The sequence below is a fragment of the Equus caballus genome, chromosome 19 (assembly GCF_041296265.1).
Source record: "Equus caballus isolate H_3958 breed thoroughbred chromosome 19, TB-T2T, whole genome shotgun sequence".
In the NCBI taxonomy this organism is placed as follows: domain Eukaryota; kingdom Metazoa; phylum Chordata; class Mammalia; order Perissodactyla; family Equidae; genus Equus; species Equus caballus.
Window position 1 is genome coordinate 43292357 of NC_091702.1, and position 22743 is coordinate 43315099.

At 40.6% G+C, this 22743-nt stretch overlaps 2 protein-coding genes across 2 annotated transcripts in view; both read left to right on the forward strand.

Annotated features, from left to right (window-relative positions):
• The first annotated feature begins 6258 nt into the window (after window positions 1-6258).
• SMCO1 (single-pass membrane protein with coiled-coil domains 1) lies at window positions 6259-10877 on the forward strand. Its single transcript, XM_001501186.5, has 3 exons — window positions 6259-6513; window positions 9268-9417; window positions 9869-10877. Exons 1-3 carry the CDS (start codon window positions 6353-6355, stop codon window positions 10311-10313), a joined length of 756 nt encoding a protein of 251 aa, XP_001501236.2. The 5' UTR covers window positions 6259-6352; the 3' UTR covers window positions 10314-10877.
• A 2318-nt stretch (window positions 10878-13195) lies between these two features.
• The window catches only part of RNF168 (ring finger protein 168), a 31185-nt gene continuing 21637 nt past the window's right edge, over window positions 13196-22743 (forward strand). Inside the window, exon 1 of the mRNA XM_070243525.1 lies at window positions 13196-14156. Coding sequence (XP_070099626.1) covers window positions 13856-14156 — 301 coding nt within the window. The 5' untranslated portion in view covers window positions 13196-13855. The remainder of the gene's footprint in view (window positions 14157-22743) is intronic.

Genomic DNA, 22743 nt, shown 5'->3' on the forward strand with positions numbered 1-22743 from the left:
AGTAGATTAATGGCTGCTAGTGCCAGCGGCAGAGGGAGGAGAGATCAGGAAGGATTGGGGAGTGATTGTGGTGATGGTTGTAGGACTCTGTGAATATGCTAAAAACTCTTGAATTGTACATTTAAAATGAGTCAATTGTGATATATGAATTATATCTCAATAAGGCTATTAAAAATCCACACTGATTCCATTTACAAAAAGTTCAAAAATAGTCAAAACTAATGTATAATGAGACGTAGTGGTTACCTTTTGGGAAAACAGGGAGAGCAATAATTGGGAGGAGCCACAACGACTGTGCCAATTCTGGCATGTTGACAATATTCTATTTCTTGATTTGAGTTAAGGGAACGTGACTGTGTTCACTTTGTGATAAGTCATTAAAAGGAAAAACAAGTTCCTCTCTATACTCAATACGTCTGACACCATATGTGTGGGTTATCTGGTTTTTTGTTTTTTGGTTTTTTTGCTGAGGAAGATTTGCCCTGAACTGACATCTGTGCCAATCTCCCTCTATTTTGTATATGGATCACTACCACAGCATGGTCACCAAAAAGAGGTGTAGGTCCGGGCGCAGGAACTGAACCCAGGCCGCCAAAGCAGAGCACGGTAGACTTAACCACTAGGCCATGGGGCTGGCCCCCCAGTGTGGGTTTTTCCACACCAAGCAATTCTCCAATTCTTGGCAGACACTCACTGGGTGTCCTACTACTTACCTCAGTTCTAAAATTAACTGCCCAGAGTTAGCACAGACCCCACAGGTTAAGGGCACAGTCCCACAAGACTGCCCCTGCTGCAGACGTCAATCAGAAGTCCCAAGTTTTCACCTGTACTTCTGACTAACTGGCTATAAATCAGAGGTTTTCATGACCCCCTCCTCAAGTTTGATAATTTGCTGGAATGGCTCACAGAACCCAGAGGAACAGTTTTCCTGCTATTACCAATTTATTACAAAGGATGTATTAAAGAATACAAATGAGTAGCCAGATGAAGAGATGCATTGGGTGAGGTCCGGAAGGATCCCAACCATAAAATGCATGGAATTTTCTTTCTAGAATATGAGCTCAGACATTCTCAATGAATCCTTTTGTAGTCTTTATAAATTTGCAAGTGATATTGGCACAGATAAGTCTCTGGACTGAATGCATCTTCTTGAAGATTGAAGTATGAAGAAAGTACAAAGTGGGCAAAACCAGGTTGGCAGCCCTCCTGACAAAGTATCATTTTAACAAATCTTATTTCCAACCACATGTGCTACTGTTACAAGAACTCTTAGGGCGAGGTGGCCATTAGTAAGCTTACTAATGGTAACTTAATCTCTAACAAAAACTTCTGGATCTTTTTCCTGGGTCAGAAGGCTCTGGAAATAATATTACTCTGTTAGTATCTGTACTTTAAGTTCAGCACTCAAAGTATAGTACTTAAAGTATCTAATTGTTAGTACTCGATGCAGCTCTACAATAAACAACAAAAACCTGCTGGTGCTTTAGATCCTTGTTTTAGAGCAAAGTACTGTTTACTTCTTGGCACTGCTGTTTAGCTCTTGAGCACAGCATTCTTTTAAAGATTTGTACCCTGCAACAGAAAGCAGGCAGGAATCTAGGCTGCAGCTTTGTTATGAAAAGGTTTGTCTGAGAGAATATTTGAAAAAGACACAACTGATAAAGGACCGTTAGCCAGAATATCCAAAGAATTCTTAAAGCTCAATGATAAGAAAACAAACAACCCAATTTAAAAATGGGCAAAACGCGTAAACACACACTTCACCAAAGAAGATATACAGATGGCAAGTAAGCAGATGAAAAGATGTTCAACATCATTTGTCATTAGGAAATTACAGGTTAAACCAACAATGAGATACCACTACACGCCTATTAGAATGGCCAAAATCCGAAACACAGGCAACACCAAATGCCGACAAGGATGTGGAGCAACAGGAACTCTCATTCATTGCTGACGGGGATGCAAAATGGGACAGTGACTTTGGAAGACAGTCTGGCAGTTTCTTACAAAACTAAACATACTCTTACCATGCAATTCCGCAATTTAGCTCCTTGGTATTTACACAAATAAGCTGAAAACTTATGTCCACACAAAAACCTACACATAGATGTTTATAGCAGCTTTATTCATGATTGCCAAACTTGGAAGCACCCAAGATTCCTTCAGCAGGTGAATGGATAAAGACTGTAGTACATCCAGACAATGGAATATTATTCAGTGCTAAAAAGACATGAGTTATCAAGCCATGAAACGATATGAAGGAAACAAGTGCATATTACTAAGCAAAAGAAGCCACTCCAAAAAGGCTACATACTATATGATTCCAACTACATTCTTGCAAAGGCAAAACTATAGAGACAGTAAAAAGATCAGTGGTTTCCAGGGGTTTGGGGGAAGGGAGAGATGAATAGGCAGAGCGTACAGGATTTTTAAGACAGTGAAACAATTCTATATGATATTGCAGTGGTTGATACATGTTCCTACCCAGTTGTCAAAACTAATAGAATGGACACCAGGAAGAGTGAATCCTAATGTTAACTGTGGACTTTGAGTAATAATAATGTGTCAGTGTTGGTTAATCAATTGTAACAAATGTACCACTGTGGTGCAGGATGTCAATAGTGGAGGAAGTTGTGCATGTGTGAGGGTAGGGGTAAATAGGAACTCTCTGTACTTTCTGCTCATTTGGTTGGGAGTCTAAAACGGCTCTAAAAAATAAAGTTTATCAGTTTAAAGAGTTTGGAAAGCAATATGACAGGGGACAAGGAGAGTCCGGAAGATGAGCCTGGCAGAACAGATCAGGAAATTACAAAAGACTGGGCAGACAAAAGGCCAAATACCAGAGAGGCAATGTAAGATGGAAAGATCAGCAGGTACTATTTAGGTCTGCACAGAAAAGAGGCGGTCAGTGAAAGCCAGGAGAAGGAAACAAGTACTAGATCTGGATAGGCAGGCAGCAACCTAGAGGAAACAGCACTGGTGGGTGGAATTGGCAGGCTCAGCTCCTGGAGCAGAACTGTTTGCTTTTCGCTCTGTTCTAAATGTTCTTCCAGGAGCTGGGGGCTGGTCCCACATTGGCTTACTCTGAGTGGGCTGAAGACAGAGATGTGAGCATCAGTCTCCACCATTCTTTCCTTCCTTCTCTGTTTTATTTCCTTGTCAAGGTCCTGACCACAGATCTACCCATAAGAAAATTAATGTTAGCTCCAGAAAAACGAAGGGCTTCAGAAGAAACCTCAGCAAAGAAGAATCTGACATATAAAGTTTACTTCACTGAACTGTTAACTCCTTAAGGACAGAAATGCCAACCAGAAAAGGCTTAATCAATAAGGCAAAGTTGTTATTCCTCACAATAAGCATGCCAGCAATGGAACAGTTCTAGGGGAGGTTAATTCAGTGACAGGTTCTTTTCCTTTAAAAAAATTTTTTTCTTTACTCTTTTATTAACCTCTCCCGATTTCCCTCACTCCCTAGCCCCTGGCAACCACTTTTCTATTCTCTGTTTCTGTGAGTTTGACTTTTTATTTAGATTCCACATATAAGTAATACCATGCAGTATTTGTCTTTCTCTGTCTGGCTTATTTCACTTAGCATGATGCCCTCAAGGTCCATCCATATTGTCACAAACAGCAGGTTTTCCTTCTTTCTCAGACACTTAAGTTGTTTCCATATCTTGGCTATTGTGATGATGCTGCAATGAACATAGGAGTGCAGATAGCTCTTCGACCTCTTGTTTTCATTTTCTTTGGATGTGTCTACCCAGAAGAGGGATTGCTGGATCATGCGGTAGTCCTATTTTTTAATTTTTTGAGGAACTTCCATACTATTTTCCACTGTGATAGGTTCTTTTCATCTTTCTGCTCTGCTGTCCTGGCTTGCTCTCTGAGGCTAGTTCATCTCACGGTCGTAACAGGGTGGCTGCTGCAGTTCCAGGCATCACATGAAGATTCAACAATATTGAAGGACAAAGAAAGACCAGTCCCTCCTATATTTTGTTTTTTATCATAAGAAAAACTTTTCTCCCAGGCACAAACAGACAAATATTGTACAATTTCTCTTATATAAGGATCTAGAGTAGTCAAATTTACAGAGACTAAAAGTAGAAGGGTGATTTCAAGGGCTGAGGAGAGGAGAGAATATGGAGTTGGGGTTTAACGCGTACAGAGTTTCAGTGGGGGAAGATGAAAAAGTTCCAGAGATGGATGGTGGTGATGGTTGGACAACAGTGTAAGTGTACTTAATGTCACAGAAATGTACACTTAAAAATGGTCAAAAGTGGTAAATTTTTAAAATTGAGATGTAATTGATGTATAACATTATATTAGTTTCAAGCGTACAAAATAGTGATTCAATATAAGTATATGTTGAGAAATAGTCACCACAGTAAGTCTAGTTAACATCCATCACCACACATAATTACAATTTTTTTCTTTTGATGAGAACTTTTAAGTTCTACTCTCTTAGCAACTTCCAAATATACAATAAAATATTATTAACTTTAGTCTCCATGATGTTCATTACATCCCCAGGACTTATTTTATAACTGGAAGTTGATACCTTTTGGTACAAAATGGGTATGTACTACCTTCACCCATTTAACCCACCCCCACCAAAATGGTAAATTTTATGTTATGTATACTTTATCACAATTTTAAAAAAACTTTTCTCAGAAGCCCCACAGTAGACCTCCTCTCACATTTCATAGGCTAGAATTCTGCCACCCGCCCATTCCTAAACCAAGGATATGGCAACAATAATGAAATTACTATAATTGGCTTAGTCTAATCAAGTTCACCCTCCTGTGACTGGGGAGGGGCCCAGCCTCCCCTGAAGCACATGGCTGCCCAATACTCCAACAAAATTTGGATTCTGTTAATGAGATAAAAGTAGCTAGGTGAGGGTGGGGGTGGGATATGAAGGGTGGAGGTGGAGGTCGGAGAGGATGGCTACTTGGTAGGACACAAAGACCCTAGCAAGGTTTACCCTCTGGGGCAAGGAAGGACTTGATTCCCTCAGGACATTCGAACTTTTCTGAAGATTCATGTGAGACTTCCTGACTCCAGCCCCCAGGAGTCCTTGGGGGAGTTATAACGTCTCTCAGAGCTGTCCCTTTGCTTTTCCACTGCTAGGACCACCATTGTAACCTGGGCCCTCATCACCTCCCATCTGACTGTGATAGCAGTCTCCTGAGGGGCTTCTCTGCCTCTGGTTTTATTCCCACTTGGATCCATCCTAAACACCACTACTAGATTAATTTTACGGAACCAACAGCTCACATATGTTCAAACTCGTTACCAGGCTATGTAGAATGAGCCACTCTTTTGTGATCCATGTTTTCTGTCTCCCTACTAGTATGCTCCTTAGGGCAGAGTTCTGCCTTACTCATCATTGTATTCTCACTACCTGGAATAGTGCCGATCATTCATCCATAGGTTTTATCCATTCAGTTGATATTATCATGTTCAGTAAATATTGAATAAGTGAATAAATTATTCCATAAATGAATAAATCCACGACCTGGCTCTTATCAGTTTAAATGTTGTTTTTCTTTTTCTCACATGAATCTTTTGCTTAAGACATACTCATTCATTGTTCCCTGACCACATCATGTACCTTGCCACCTCTGCGATTTTGCTCACACTGTTTCTCCAGTTTGTAAACCCTTCTCTCTTTTCTCTAATAACCAAAGACTTACATTTCCTTTAAGGCCAAGCCCAAATCCTACCTTCAGTGTGAGTGTTTCTCAGTTATTCAAGGCTTCAGCAACCTATTCTCTCATCTTCTATGAATTTTATGGTCATGTAGCACCTATTTAGCACACAATGTTTTGTATATGTTTTCTTTTTAACTATATGTCCTATCTCCCCAGTTAGAGTTTAAACTCCTTGAATTCAGGAATCCCGTTTTACATCTGCTCTTATTTCCAATACCATAGCTGATACTAGAAGCTCTCAATAAATATTTATTAGCTTCTAAGGATGGTTAGATTTTTAGCATTGATATAATACGTCGTAAAAGTCTGGAGCTCTCTCTAAACCTAATTTAGATTATAATTGAATAATTAAGCTGTTAAAATTTGAGACTAATATTTCCTTTAAATTTAATCCAAGTATATGTATACATTTGTATATCTGTATATACATGTAGCAGAATATACATAAAGCCACAATGACACCTTGTTGTTGTGCTATGTTGATGTACTATGGCTCATTTTTCAAAGGCAAATATTACAGTGCATTCCAGGACACCTGTGTTCACACGATCAGTTCTTTGAAACTATATTTGGATGTACAAGCTATTAAAAGCTCCTTGTACTGAGTGACCTTTCAGGCAAAATTTAGATCGAATACTCATGCTGCTGCTGCCTGTTGCTGAGTGGAAGACAGCAGAAAACTCTGGATTCAAACCTCTATTGGGCTTTTTGTTTTGCTTGTTTTGTTTCCCTTCCTTTTGCCTTAAGAAGATGAACAATGAAACCACAACCCTGATATCCTTAAAGGAGGCAATGAAAAGGTTGCTAAGGGCTACAGGGAGGGAGCAAGAATAGGTCTGTTTTTCTGGGAAGATGGGTAAGAGAAGAATGAAGAATAAAAATAGGCAAAGAACTACAAATATGCTAGTTAGAATTCTGTCTCTGTTAAAGCGGCTTAAGTCTTCCAGGTTTAAAAAATACGTAAATTAATAATAAAGAAAAATCTACTCCCAGGTGCTATAATTCCATTCCAATAATGCATGGGCTATATGGTAGGTATACAAAAATAAGTAAAATGTGGTTTCTGCCCTCAAGGAGTCCACGGCCTGTAGGGATAACAGAAGTTTTCAAAAATTCTGACAATTTAATGTGATTGACCTTATAATTGTGATGTTCCTAAAGGGCTATGAGAACATGAAGAGAGGGTCAATTAATTTTGCCTTTGATACCAGGAAAAGGAACCCTTCATAGAGAGACATGTAAGCTGGATGTTAAAGTGAGAGTAGCAGTTTATGAGAAAGAAAAATATGAGAAAGAATTCTAGGCTGAGGAAACAGTACATATAAGCCACAGAAGCTTGGAATGGCATACTATACTCAGTCAGCAGCTAGATGTCTCACATAATTGGTGAGTAGGATGTGAGAGGAATGGCAGAAGATGGGTGCAAAGGGTAAAGAGCTTTATGTTTCCTTGAGGAGATCCAACTTGGCTCTAATGACATCACTGAGCAAGTCAGGGTGGCATAAAAGGTAGAAAAGCAGTTGAGCTGCTTGATCAGAACTGTGTTTTAGAAGCATATTTCTGAAGGATGGATTGGAAGTGGCAGAAATTTAAAGCAGGGATCCAGTTAGGCTACTGTAATCCTAGGTCCAGGAGAAAGATGGTGATTAATTGGTTTAGTGGAGAGGGAGAGGAGGGGATAGATTAGAGACATTAATGGGGAGGAAGAAAAGAAACAACGTGAGAATTATTCTGAGATTTCTAGTTCAAGCAATTGATATCGTTATGGTGATGTCGTTAAATGAGCTTGGGAATTGTAGTAGAAGACAGACTCAGATTTGCAGACATGTTGGTTAGGATTTATTTGGAATGGTCTGGGAATACCTTTTGGAGAGAAGATGCCAAAGAACTGCCACAGTTGTAAACTTTTATACTGATTGACAAGCTAGAGATGACCTATAGGCAATATAGTCTTAAAGATCTAAAAGTTAATACAAACAGTATGCCAGATAACATAGTTTTGATGTGTAGACAGAGATTGCCAACATATTAGGTCATGTAGGCTTTTGCTCCTCCGAAACACACATTTCATATTGAGCCTTATCCATGTGTAAATAGAATCCAAAGCGGTGAGAAAATTCCGCTGTAGTAATGTCTGGAGAGGGAGTCGGGGGGATAGTAGGTTCAGTGAGGACAGTTGAGTTTGACTTCTCATCCAGGTGGGGATGTACAAAACATAGTCCACATATAGGTCTAGAGCTTGGGAAAGAGGTGGTACCTGAAGCTGAATTAGCCTTGGGAGAAAGTGAGGACCAAGAAGAGAAGATGGTCAAAGATAGAACCTGGGCAAACACAACAGTGTTCAAGTCGCTGGGGACATAGAACCTGAGGGAAGTGGTATGTGTGTTTGTGTACCTTTATGAAAGACAATGTGGGTGGCTTCAGGCAAGTGAGTTGTGGTGTTGTTCCAGTTCTTTGTGGTTTGTTAGACATAATTCCAGTGCCACAGCGCCCTCTGATGATTAGGGCTGTGTGGAGCTACTCAAATCCCCATGTTGGGTTACACAGCTCAGCATTTCATTCATATCATAGATGTCAATCATACGGCCCACATTTTATTACTTCTGTGTAAGGCCTCTGCTAGGTATTAGGGGACAGGTATAAAGATGTCTAAGAAATAGTATCTGATCCCCTCCCTCCAAAAACTTACAATTTATTCATGAAAAGCTAACTCTAAAAATAAACCAGGAGGTGAGGAGTGACAGGTGGTAGAGACAGACCCTGTGAAAATGAAGTGGGTGAGTAGGAGATTTCTAGGTAGGCAGGCTGGAGCATTTAAGCAGGCAGTGGAATTTGAGCTTATCCTTGAAGGAATGATAGAATTTGGACAGCCAGAATAGGGTAGAGAAAGCCAAGTTATCAAATACTGGTCCCAGCACTAGCTAGCTGTATGACATTAGATCTCAATCTTGTTGAGACTCAATTTCTTTATCTGTGAAATAGTAAAAATGACTGCTTCACTTCTTATTGTTGTTGCAAGAATCAAAGTAATGCTAGTAGAAAACACTTTTTAAAGTATAAAGTACAATACAAAGACAAGACATGGCAGATAATTCAAGTAATTAGAGAATTCAAAAGTTGGCAATATAAAGAATGCAAGAACTAGGATGATGGCTAGAGAGAATGGCAAATGGGAACATCTGTTCATAACTTAAATTTGTTTTTTTGTTTTTAGATTTTATTTTTTCCTTTTTCTCCCCAAAGCCCCCTGGTACATAGTTGTATATTCTTCGTTGTGGGTCCTTCTAGTTGTGGCATGTGGGTCGCCGCCTCAGCGTGGTTTGATGAGCAGTGCCATGTCCGCACCCAGGATTCGAACCAACGAAACACTGGGCCGCCTGCAGCGGAGCGCGCGAACTCAACCGCTCGGCCACGGGGCCAGCCCCTATAACTTAAATTTGAATAGCAATCCAAATTTGGTAGTAGTTGTAAGCAATGTATTAGTCTTATCTTAAGGCAAAAACTTTAGCTTTGTCCCCTGATCTAAACTAACCCTTGATTTTTTTATCCTATAGAGTAGACCACAAACTCCAAGCTTTAGAAGCACAGTTCAAAGAACTGGACTTCACCAAGGATAATCTGACACAGAAATTTGAACATCATAGCAAAACATTGGCAAGCCAGGCAGCCCAAGATGAGCTGTGGACAGCAGTTCTGGCACTCAGGTGAGTATCCAATGAGAAATCAGTGGAGTTTTGTGGCTTTGTGAGAGCTTGCAGTGGTCATTCTAAAATTGAATTTCTTAATATGGTTCCAACAATGGATTGTGAAGAAATCACATTTTCTTAGCTTCATTCATTCAAAAAAGATTAATTTGAGCACCTGTTTATATGCCAGACACTATGCTACTCATCTCATCACAGAGTCTCTTGCTTGCCAAGTCTTACTAACACAGAGATGAATAATATAACTCCTCTGCCATTGAGAAACTTATAGTATGGGTGGCCAGAGAACTAAGGTGTCCAGGTAGCAGGTCCTATTTCTAAAGTATTTTCTAAAATACAGCAGCTGGTTCTCCTAGTGGGTTTGCATTTCTCTGAGTTATCCTAATAGAATTTATTTTATATTTGTACATAAAGACTTCAACTGCTTAAGAAGCTCTCTCCATTTTTGTAGGTTCACTTCAATGGAATTGAATATTTTATACAGCTATGTCATTGAAGTACTCATCTGTTTGCACACTCGCGTGCTTGAGAAGCTGCCAGATCTGGTGAGAGGTCTTCCCACCTTAGCCTCTGTCCTTAGACGAAAAGTTAAGAACAAGCGCATTAGAATCGTCTGGGAGTCTGTCCTGGAGGAGTCTGGGCTGCAGGAAGAAGATATCACAGCACTGTGTACCTTCTTTATTGCACATGGTAACAAGGCAGAACACTACACTTCTAAAGTGAGGCAGATGTACATCAGGGATGTCAATTTCATGATCACTAACATGGTAAATAACCAGGCTCTGCAGGATGCCTTGCTGAGGGCTGTTCAGGTCACTGAGAAGGGAAAAGCAGTGAAGGCCCCTGCAGAGCAAAAGTCATCTCTAAAAGAATTGATACCATCAGTCAAAAACTAACTTGTTACTCTATGACCTAGCGATTCCAGTTCTAGTAATTTATCTTGCAAATGGGAAAAAAAATATCTAAGTACAATTTTGTTACAGTCTTATTTTTGTAACAAAAGTGAGAGGAGTGTTAAAGAAATTATGATACATGGATACAATGGATATTTTCCATGTAGCCATATAAGAGAATGAAGAAGCTCTTTGTGTTACTGTATATGGAGTTATCACCAAGATGCGTTGTTTTAAAATACTTATTTCCAATACATATTAAGTGGAAAAAAGGGCAAAACCAAATATGCATGTGTGTATATATATATATATATATATATATATATATATATATATATACACAGACACACATACACATATATAAGCTATTATAACCGTAAACTTCATAAACTTCTTCTGGAGGGATACATAAGGAAGTGATAACATTGGTTGTCTTAGGCAAGGAAACTAAGAGGCTAGGGGTCAAAGATAGGAGGCAGTCTTTTCACTGTTAATCTGTCTTGTACATTTTGAATTTTGAACCATGTGAATGTTCTACCTATTAAAAGACAAAAAAAAAAAAAAAAACAACCATGGAACACCTAATATATATTGTGTGTTGATGTACTTTTTCTCTCTAGTAGAGTACCACAGTTATTTATACTAGAAAGGGAATTCACACACTTTGACCATATATTTTATAATATTTATTGAACACTAAATGCCACGTGCCAGGTGCTGTGAATAACAGAAACATTTAAAAATGTGGACCCTGTACTCCTGGTAAAGGTTAAGTGTTGATGGCTTTATTTGGGAGGTACAAATTCAAGACAGCCAGAATAAGTAACACTCTGGAAGGACAGAAGGTAGAGAAGTATAAGTAACACAAGGTGATGTGTTACCTTGCTGGCCCCTCCTTGAAAATGAACCTTGAGAGACACAGCAGGTTTCTTGGCAGAAACACCCACTCAGTCTGGTACTTCTCCAGACACACTGTTTGGAGAAACCATGCCTTGTAAGGAAGAAGGAAAAATTTCTATGTCAGGTCCACTCAGTCTATTGTTTTCAATTGGCCAAAGTTTGCTCCATGGGGAGTGACCACCCATACTTCCAGGATGCATCATCTAAGCCCTCCCAGGAGCCACTGGGAAGTCAGAGCCGGCATTGTTCTGTGCAGTGTTTCACAGGAACCAAGACATGGCAGGAGGAGCCAGAGATTCCAGGAATGCAACTGGTTAGCTCCAAGCAGACCCAGGGACTGTTGGTCTAGAAAGTAAATGAGGCCAAGGAAATCTGAGGAAGCATATAAAATCTATTACACATGACACAAGTACCTGAAAATGGAAATCAAAATGCAAGAGTTAAATAAGATTACAATAAAAACCACTATCACTAGGCCATTTATTCTTGAGTGAGTTCAGAAGAGGGGTATCACTGTGTGATAGAGAAATACTTCTGGGAGAAGTGCGTTGAATTCATCCTTGAAGGAGACAAAGCCACAAAACAACTCATTTAGGATGAATTGAGAAAGCAATGGCCTGAAAGCACAAAATGACAGCAAACAGACCACAGTTGAATATTTAAAAGAATAATGGGAGATTCTGTGAGAAAAGCAGGTTGGGACCATATTACAGAGCCTGGAAATCCAGGTTAAGGGATGGATGCTGCGGACAACTGGATGACAACCAAAGGTTACTGAACCCACCTTAAACAAAACAAAGCTCTCTACCAAGGACCCACACCTCTTTGGTTAGGCTCTATCTGGAAACCACTCATCTCCTCAACCTGAAAGCCCTCAGCAAACCCAAAAGACCTTAAACGCTATTCTCATGCACAGTGATTTTCTTTTCTCTTCTGCCAAAGTTAATTTCCTCAAAAAACTCAGGCCAAGTTCTTTTTTTATTATTGTGATAAAATACACATAATATAAAATATGCCATCCTGACCATTTTCAAGTGTACAGTTCAGTAGTATTAAATACATTCACAATGTTGTGCAACCATCACCACCATGTCCAGAATTTATAAAACTGAAACTCTATACCCATTAAAACATAACTCTCCCAGCCCCTGGCAACCACCATTTTACTTTCCGTCTCTCTGAGAGCTGGTTCTTAAGCACTAAGAATCACAGTGTCTAATCTTTGTCATTTTTCTATCCAGAAAGTACTTTTTTCATAGAACTCAATTCACTAGGATGAGTTGTCAGTACAAGAACTTAATATCAAAGTGTAAAAACATTTCAAAATGCATAAAACGTTAAACTATTTTTTTTGGACCTCCTTTGTAATCTTCATTGTCTAGATTGCAATTTAATAGTAAAGTAGTACATTATAAATGAGGCACATGACGGCTGAGCTCCAGGTTCGACGCAGCCCTGCAGCTTGTTTCCCAACTCCTTAGGAGGGGAGGCAACCTAATATAATCTATCTCCGGGCCGGAGACTTAGGAAGGGTCCGGGCTATAGAAGGAAGCCTAAGTGCCCGTTAAATTACTGCAAGTTTGCGGACTCTGCGACCACAACCCTTCTGGGAGATCAACCTCAGAGATGCTCTTCTAAGAACTTTGGAAAGCGACCTAAAGGGCTTAGTTACACATTAACAGAAACAGAAAGGTGGTGTGACGAGTACTGAGGTAAGAATTTCAAAAATCACTGTTCGGGCTTTTTAATTTGTTTTCAGGTTTCCCATTTCTCGCCAGTAACCATTCTCGCGACATTCCGACGTTTCCACAGCCTCCTCGAACAGCAGGCGCAGGGGAAAGTCCGACGCCACCCAAACGGAAAGCAGGCGGGGCTGCGACACGGGGACAGAGCCCTCCCGGGGGCCGGGGGCGGTGCGCACAGCCGCCGGAAGTCCCACCCACCGCACTTCTGGCGGTTCTATGGCTGGGAGGGGCTGTTTTGGCGGGCAGTTGTGACGTCAATAGAAGTTGTCGGGTCGCTGCGGCACCACCGCTGCGCCTAAGCTTTTCGGCTGACCGAAGGGCGTAGGGGGCGCAGAGCGCCCGCAGACCGAGCGAGGCGCCGGAAAGCTGGAACTCGTGGCCCCCCGCACTTTCCGCACTGCAACGGTAAAACGGAAGTCCTGCTCCCGCGGAGCCCGGGGTCCGGGCGGAAGCAGCGTTCTTCCCGGAGCGGCGGCCTCGGGCTTGGCTGCCCTGAGGTAAGGGAGCATCCTTACCTGGTAAGAGGGAGGAGGGGAGCTTGGCGCGTAGCTCCCGCCACGACCGAGCGCTGGAGCCCCCCGTCCGCTCTGCCGCAATGGTTATGTAAATACCTCGGAGCAGCTAAGGTCTCCCGGCAGAAACGTTCGTTTATTTTCTTATCCGACTTTGTCTTGAACCTGGACTGATAGACCGCCTTCCAGGGAGTACTGTTTACCTGGCCCGCAGAGCGCCTTTTGCCTCAAGTCCTGTTTGATGCGCCCAATCTGCGAATTCTGGCATGCTGCTGGGCATAATATTTAAGCACGAACTGTTAATTCGCTTTCTCTGTAGATGGTCCGGAAATAGGATTGTTTCTCTTTTCGGGTGTTGATGTTGGATCTGCCTTATTAGCATATTAAAATGGCTGGACCCAAAGACGCCATCCCTTCCTTATCGGAATGCCAGTGCCCGATCTGTGTGGAAATCCTGATTGAGCCCGTAACACTCCCTTGTAACCACACGCTCTGTAATCCATGCTTCCAATCAACTGTCGAAAAGGCAAGTTTATGCTGTCCCTTCTGTCGCCGCCGGGTCTCTTCCTGGACCCGGTACCATACCCGAAGAAATTCTCTGATCAACATGGAACTGTGGGAGATAATTCAAAAACACTATCCAAAGGAATGCAAACTGAGAGCCTCTGGGCAAGAATCAGAGGAAATCGGTGAGTAAAGTCTAGCCTGATTATCGGCTAAAAAAAAAAAATCCTTTGAAAAGTGAATACCCACTTCTTTAAAAAAGATTACAAAAAGAAAGCCCGACTAGTATTTGTCTAAATTATTCATGGGGTTTTGGGTTTTATGGGCCCCAAAATGATGATTAAGGTCAATGGCAAGATTTGTTCATTGTTATAATACCCAGCCTGTATTCACTTGGTGTTTGTTGGGTTAAAAATGGAAAGAGATAAAAATAAGAATTGCCCCCGTAGAGCCTTCAGTTATTTGAAAAGTTATATTAAGTATTCACAGATGAGCAATAATCCTAGTACAGCAACAGTAAAAGTAAGGAAATCACTGGATTCTTGTGTTAGTATTTCTTGCGTTTTCATTTGCTTTCTCTGACTTACTTACACATCTCCATTCATTTAATTCTTAAGCATGCAGTGAGCCTAAAACAGCTTTCTATTCCCAGTTCCATCTAGTTCAGTATTTTTATTCAGAGCCCTCCAGTGTAGACTTAGTAGCTATTTAGTAATCCCCCAAACTGAATGCTTGACTCTAGCAGCTTGATCACTTGTGTGATCAATAAACCTCAATAAACCATGCAGTGTTTCTTGTCTAGGCTTTGAATGTGGTACCTGTGCTCTGGTGTACTTGCCCCTTTTTTGGGAATTATTTTTATTATGGTAAAATATGTAACAAAATTTGCCATTTTTATTTTATTTTGTTTCAATTTCAAACTTGCCTTAATTTCCCTAAGTACACTGATTTTAATCCAGAAATGTAAACATCTCTGGATCTGAAGATTGAGTATCTACATGGGGCTTAAAATGATTTTTTTTTTGACAGTAGATGCCTCATGACACTTCAGTGATCGGTGGTCAGCTTCTGTTTGTAACCCTAAGTTCTGATTTCTGACCAGGAGAGTTACAGGATAATCATATTTTTAACAGAAGTTATCTTTTATGAAAACCACTTTATTGAGATATTCACATATAGTTGATCCATTTAAAGGGTACAGTTCAGTGGGTTTATTTTACAGTATTTTTTTCAAAATTGTGGTGAAATATATATAACTTAAAATTTGCAATTTTTACAATTCAGTGGCATTAATTTCATTCACAATGTTGTGCAACCATCACCATTATCTGTTTCCAAAGTTTTTCATCACCCCAGAAAAATTCTTTAACGATTAAGCAGTGACTCCCCCTTCTTCTTCCCTCTCTCCCGGGATTTCTAATCTATTTTCTGTCTCTATGAATTTGCTTGTTCTAGATATTTCATGTAAGTGCATTCATGCAATATGTGATCTTTTCTGTCTGGCTTCTTTCACTTAACATAACGTTGTAGCGTGTATCAATATTTCATTCCTTTCTAGACCTGAATGATATTCTGTTTTGTGGATCTATTTTGTTAGATCATCATCCATTGATGGACATTTGAATTGTCGCCTTTTGGCTATTTGAATAATACTGATATGAACAGTCATGTACAAGTATTTGTTTGAATACATTTTCACTTCTTTTGTGTATATAGCTAGGAGTGGAATTGCTGAATCATATGGTCGTTCCATGTTTAGCTTTTTGAGGAACTGCCGAAGTTTTCCACAGGGCTGCACCATTTTGCATGCCCACTAGCAGTGTAGAATGGTTCCAGTTTCTCCACACTTGTTATTTTCCGGGGTTTTTGTGTTGTTTAATAGCCATCCTCCTAGATGTGAAGTGGTATCTTAGTGTGGTTTGGGTTTTTTTGTGGCAAAGTATACATAACCTAATTTATCATTTCAGCCATGTTTAAGTACAGTTCAGTGGCGTTAAGTATATTCACATTGGCGTGCGACCATCACCACCATCCATCTCCCGACCTTTTCATTTTCCGAAACTGAAACTCCATGCCCGTTAAATAACTCCCCAATTCCATCTCCCTCCAGTCTTTGGCAGCCATTATTCTACTTCCTGTCTCTATGAATGTGACTACTTTAGGTTCCTTATATAAATGGAATCATTGTAGGTGTTTGTCCTTTTGTGTCTGGCTTATTTCACTTGGCATAATGTCTTCAGGGTTCATCCGTGTTGTACCATGTGTCAGAATTTCATTCCTTTTTATCGCTGAATAATAGTCCATTGTATGTATTTACCACAATTTGTTTATCCTTTCATCTGTTGATGGACACTTGGGTTACTTCCACCTTTTGGCTATTGTGTATAATGCTGCTATGAACATTGGTGTACAAGTATCTGAGTCTCTGCTTTCAATTCTTTTGGGTATATACCCAGAAAGGAATTGCTGGATCATATGGTAATTCCATGTTTAATTTTTTGAGGAACTGCCATACTCTTTCCCATCGCAGCTGCACCATTTTACATTCCCACCAGCAGTGCACAAGGGTTCCAGTTTTTCTGCTTCCTTGTCAGCACTTGTTACTTTTTGTCTTTTTGGTTTTTGATAGAGCAATACTAATGGGAACAAGATGCTATCTCATTGTGGTTTTGATTTGCATTTCCCTAATAACTAATGATATTGAGCATCTTTTCATGTGCTTATTGGCCATTCCTATGTTTTCTTTGGAGAAATGTCTATTCAGGTACTTTGTTCCCTTTTCTTGCTGAGGAGGATTTGCCTGAGCCAACATCTGTTGCCAATTTTCCTGTTTTTGTATGTGAGCTGCTACCACAGCATGGCCACTAACATGTGTGGTGTAGGTCCACACCTGGGAACTGAACCTGGGCCACTGAAGTGGAGTGCATCAAACTTAACCACTAGGCCACTGGGGCTGGCCCCCTTTGCTCATTTTTTAATCAGGTTATCTTGTTGTTGTTATGAGTTGTTGGTGTTCTTTATATATTCTGGATATTAACTCCTTATCGGATAGGATTTACAAATATTTTCTCCCATTCTATAGGCTGCCATTTCACTCTATTGATTGTTCTCTTTGCACAGAAGTTTTTAAGTTTGATGTAGTCCCATTTGTCTATTTTTACTTTAGTTACCTGTGCTTTTGGTGTCATATCCAAGAAATCATTGCTAAATCGAATGTCATGGAGCTTTTTCCTTGTTTTCTTCTAGGAGCTTTATAATTTTAGGTCTTACGTTTTCATTTTTAATCCATTTTGAGTTAATTTTTGTACGTGGTATAGGTAAAGGTCCAACTTCATTCTTTCACGTGTGAATATCCAGCTTTCCCAGTTCCATTTGTTGATAAGATAGTTGTTTTAAAGTTTTTGTCTGGTAAGTCTGATGTCTGGACTTCCTCAGGGATGATTTCTGTTAATTTATTGTGTTCCTTTGAATTGTCCATACTTTCTTGTGTCTTTGTATGCCTTGTGATTTTTTTTTTTTTGGAGAAAACTGAATATTTGAATATTATAATGTGGTAACTCTGGAAATCAAATTCTTTTTTTTTTTTTTTTTTTAAGATTTGCACCTGAGCTAACAACTGTTGCCAGTCTTTTTTTGTTTTTCCTCCTTCTTCTCCCCAAAGCCCCCTAGTACCCAGTTGTATATTCTGGTTCTGAGTGCCTCTGGTTGTGCTGTGTGGGATGCCACCTCAGCATGGCCTGATGAGTGGTGGCATGTCTGCGCCCAGGATCTGAACTGGCAAAACCCCAGGCTGCTGAAGCAGAGCATGTTAACTTAACCACTCAGCCACAGGGCCGGCCCCTGGAAATCAAATTCTTCCTTTGCCCAGGGTTTACCATTTTTTTGATTGTTGAAGGTTGTAATAGTCCATTTGTTTACTGACTTTCCTGAACTGTTTTTTTTTCCAAAGACTTTTTCATGTTGTGTATGGTTGCTGAAGTCTCTGTGCCTTAGCTTGTGTTCCAGCTAGTGTTTTGACAGATTTCCTTGAATGCCAGAAGCTGAAAAACAAACGACAAAGAGAAACAAGACAAAAGAGCACCTTTCTGTCTTGGCAGATTGGCTCAGTGCCGAGGCTGTCCTTGCCATTTATCCGGGCTTGCACTGCGTCTATGGATCAGCAGGGTGAAAGCTGAGGGTCTTCTCGGGTGTTTTCTGAGCATATGTCTCACCCTGAGTATGTGTATAACATTCTAAATTTCTTGTATGAGTGCTTTTGAATGTGCTAAGTTCCCAAAGAAACTCCTCAGCTTTTGCTCCTGGGCCTTAGGCAGTCTGGTATATGTTTTAGAATTTTGATAGGGATTGCATTGAATCTGTAGATTGCTTTGGGTAGTACAGACATTTTAACAATCTTAATTCTTCCAATCCATGAGCACAGAGTATCTTTCCATTTATTTGTGTCTTCAGTTTCTTTCATCAGTATCTTATAGTTTTTAATGTGTAGGTCTTTCACCTCTTTAGTTAAGTTTATTCCTAGGTATTTTATTCTTTTGGATATAATTGTAAATAGGATTGTTAATTTCTCTTTCTGATAGTTTGTTATTAGTGTATAGAAATGCAGCTGCTTTCTGTATATTGATTTTGTGTCCCACAACTTTACTGAATTTATTTGTTAGTTCTAACAGTTTTTTGGTGGAGTCTTGAGCGTTTCCTATATATAATATGTCATCTGCAAGTAGTGACAGTTTTACTTCTTCCTTTCTGATTTGGATGCCTTTTATTTCTTTTTCTTTCCTAATTGCTCTGGCTAGGACTTCCATTACTACGTTGAATGAAAGTGGTGAGAGTAGACATCCTTGTCTTGTTCCTGATTTTAGAGGGATGTGTGTTTTAACCATAATCTTTTGAACAAACTTCTGTGGGTTGTTTACTTAGCTTGCAGTATTTTCGAGCAACATCCACTGCTTTTCTGGCCTAGGTTCTCAGGTGAAACAGATGAGTGCCTTGTGTCAGTCCTTCACAAGCTCGGACAGGTTAAAATAGACATACACAATAATTTATAAATAAAGTCTGCCCTTCTCCCTCCAGAACCAGGGCCAGTGTCCTACTCAGAGAATGTGGGTTTCCCTCTTCGAGACTGCCCACTATGCTGAGGAGTAGGTGGGGCAAGAATGAATAAAAATGTCATAAAACATGGGGCTGGCCCCGTGGCCAAGTGGTTAAGTTCGCACGCTCCGCTGTAGGCAGCCCAGTGTTTCGTTGGTTCGAATCCTGGGCACGGACATGGCACTGCTCATCAAACCACGCTGAGGCAGCGTCCCACATGCCACAACTAGAAGGACCCACAACGAAGAATATACAACTATGTACTGGGGGGCTTTGGGGAGAAAAAGGAAAAAAATAAAATCTTTAAAAAAAATCACAAAGCTTTCCTATTATTTTGAAGTTACCGTTTTCTTGACTCACCGTTTTCTTGGTTGCACTACACCTTTGATTGTTTTCCCCTGGTCTGACAATCTTAGCTCTGATAGTTTCTGCTTGTTTTTTGATGTTTCTGTGGAAGAATGAGGGCTTGTAGCTGCCTGCTCTGCCGTTTTACTGACGTCTTCCACCATCCTCTTTTGCTTACCACTAAAATTGCCATTGTTTTCATGAGTGCCTTTCTGCTTGAACTTCCCCGTATTCTGTTCCAAATAAAGTCAGTTTCTTTGAGGGTGATTTTTGGAGCTCTCAGTTCTTATGGCCTGTCTCTGCCCCTGGGCAAAATCTCTGAGCCACTGCTCTGGAGCTGGAGGCAGAGACAATAGCTTACTTCTCTCTTTGTGAACAGGCCAGTGGGCAGGCATGGAAGCCTCTGGTGTTCTTGGATTGCCTCTCCTAGAACCTTCGCCCTGTGAGTGAGCTGTGATGAGGGCCGTGGAGTCCCAGTATTCTCTGCCTGCTGTGCTCAGAGTATAACTTTATCCTGTGAACGGGCAGTGGATAGAGGAAGGGAGCCCCCAGTCTCTCAGCTCCGCTTACCAGGAATTCAGCCTCTGCAGCACTGAGCTGGAGGGGATGAGAAATGCGGGTAGTCTGCTCCTCCCAGAGGGATGCTTATGCCCTTGTCCGGGAGATGGGGAGACGGACCCTGTCTTGGCCACACCCACTTGGAGTGGAGCTTCCCTCTTGTTGAGCTGGGTGGAGGGGAGCAGGTCGTGGCTCAAATGCCACAGAGTCTCACTTTTCTTACTGAGATTTAGTAGATTTGGGGGGAAATATTTCTTCGTTTGCTGTATGCTCTTAAGACAATTTCCAGGGGCTTTATATGACCAGTTTTTTATGCTTTTCTCCACTTATGGTTGTGTTGAAGAACAGGTCTGTAGATCTCTTCACTCTACCATCCATCAAGGTGATCCTCCTCACTTTGTTTTTAATGTAAATTTTATTAAAAGTGCACAGATCATAAGTCTGCCATTTGATGAATTTTCAAAGTGAACATGTCTGTGTAACCAGCGTTCCTGTTAAGACCCAGAGCTTTACCAGAATTCATGAGTCCTCCTTGTGGCTCCCTTCCCATTTCTATTTACTCACCATTCCTGTAACTACTGTCCTGACCTGTAACACCGTAAATTACTTTTGCCTGTTTCTGAACCTTTTTAAAAAGTGGAATCTTGGACTCTTGTGTCTGGCTGCTTTAGCTTCCCATTATATTGGTGATTATCTGTGATATATGTGGCTGCTGTTTCTTTGTTTTCATTGCTATATAGTCCTATGTTCTATGGATATTAAATAGTGAAAGCAATGAAAAATTCTATTTCCATTGATACTGGGCAGTTTTAGCTGTTATGACTAGTGCTACTGTGAACCTTTTTTTTTTTTTTTTGGTGAGGGAGATTGGCCCTGAGCTAACATCTCTTGCCAATCTTCCGCTTTTTGCTTGAGGAAAATAGTCCCTGAGCTAACATTTTCCTCTATTTTGTATGTGGGGTGCTGCCACAGTGTGGCTTGGTGAGTGGTGTGTAGGTCTGCACCTGGGATCAAAACCCATGAACCCCGGGCTGCCAAAGCAGAGCGCGCAGACTTAACCACTACACCACTGGGCTGACCCCTACTGTGAACCTTTTTTTTTTTGCTGAAGAAGATTGCCCTGAGCTGACATCCACTGCCAATCCTCCTCTTTTTTTGCTTGAGAAAGATTAGCTCTGAGCTAACATCCGAGCCAGTCTTCCTCTATTTTTTTGTACGTGGGACACCTCCACAGCGTAGCTGGTAAGTTGAGTAGGTCCATGTCTGGGATCTGAACTTGGGAACCTGGGCTGCTGAAGCAGAGTGTGTGGCCACTCTCCCTGACCTGGGCCCCTGTAAACATTTTTATACTTGTATTTTGGTGAACATATGTCTACATTTCTGTTGGATATGTTCATAGATCTATGAGTGGAATTTTGAGGTCATAGAATGTGGATAAAGAGTTAAATCCTTTCCTGTGTTACATGAGAATCTGACCTTTGATTAAATCTCTAGCTTTGTTCTCCCAAAAACCTAATGAGGGTTAGAATGTCAATGATGTTAGTAGGTGACATTGCTTAAGGTAAAAATGATCCCAATTGAAAAGTTGCCTCTCTCTTGGGAGGAATTATAAATATTGACTGGGATACTATGCTTTGTGCTTCTCTGGATGTAGTGACCATTCTAACTGAGCTTGTTCCCTGTGGGGAACCTTGTGCCTGTATAGTTGACACAAGAGATGTTGGCTTCTGAGGAGCAAGGATTACCTGGCTTCTTTGCTTTCATGCTGTTAGATTGATGCCAAATGTGGCTCTCTGGTCATTTTATTTTATTTATTTATTTAATTTTTTGGTGAGGAAGATTTGCCCTGAGCTAACGTCTGTTGCCAATCTTCCTCTTTTTTTTTTTTTTTTTGTATGTGAGCCACCGTCACAGCATGGCCACTGACAGACAAGTAGTGTAGGTCCACGCCTGGGAACTGAACCCTGGCTGTCAAAGCAGAGTGCACCAAACTTAACCACTAGGCCACCAGGGCTGGCCCTCTCTGGTTGTTTTCTGAATTTGAATATTTAGTAGCCCCTAAGACCACCCCTTGGGGCATGTTACTGGTAGGGTAGGCCTTAGGAGATAACTGCCAAGCAGTTTTCCAAAGTGGTTTTACCAATTTACACTCCTGCCAGTAGTGGATGAGAGTTGTAGTTGCACCACACCCTTGCCAACAGTTGGTTTCTCTCTTTCTTTTCTAGCAATTTTGATAGTATACTTATTTTTTTTCAGCATTTTATGGAAAATTTTAGCATCTTACTGTTCTAGCTATGTCTTATATCTTTTCATCTGTCTATCCATCAATCTTATTTTTTCAGTTATTTCACTTTCCCTTAAATATGTAAGTATATATAGAGAGATCAATATTAGCTTATAACCTTTTTCTTTTAATGTGAAATTTACATGTAATGAAATGCACCAATCCTAATTATACCTTCTCTGTTCAAAAATGTGTAATCCTTTGTAACACAAACGCTTGTAGAAAAACAGAACATTATCATCATCCCGAGTGTACCCTCCTGTCCCTTCCAATTAGTCTCTACCCCTACCCCCCAAAAGTCAACCACTGTTTTTATTTTTTTCTACCATAGATGAGTTTTGCCTGTTCTAGAACTTCATATAAATGGAATTCTGTTAGTGTCGTTGGGTTGCCATAAGAAAGTACCACAAACTAGGTGGCTTAAAATAATACAGGTTTATTTTCTCGCACTTCTGGAGGTTGGAAGTCCAAAATCAAGGTGGCAACAGGGACTTGTC

Coding starts and splice junctions, on each gene's coding strand:
- SMCO1 (XM_001501186.5), top strand. CDS start 6,353: ATGCTGCTGCTGCCTGTTGCTGAGTGGAAGACAGCAGAAAACTCTGGA. Junction 6,514..9,267: donor TTAAAGGAGGCAATGAAAAG/GTTGCTAAGGGC, acceptor TTTATCCTATAG/AGTAGACCACAAACTCCAAG. Junction 9,418..9,868: donor ACAGCAGTTCTGGCACTCAG/GTGAGTATCCAA, acceptor CCATTTTTGTAG/GTTCACTTCAATGGAATTGA.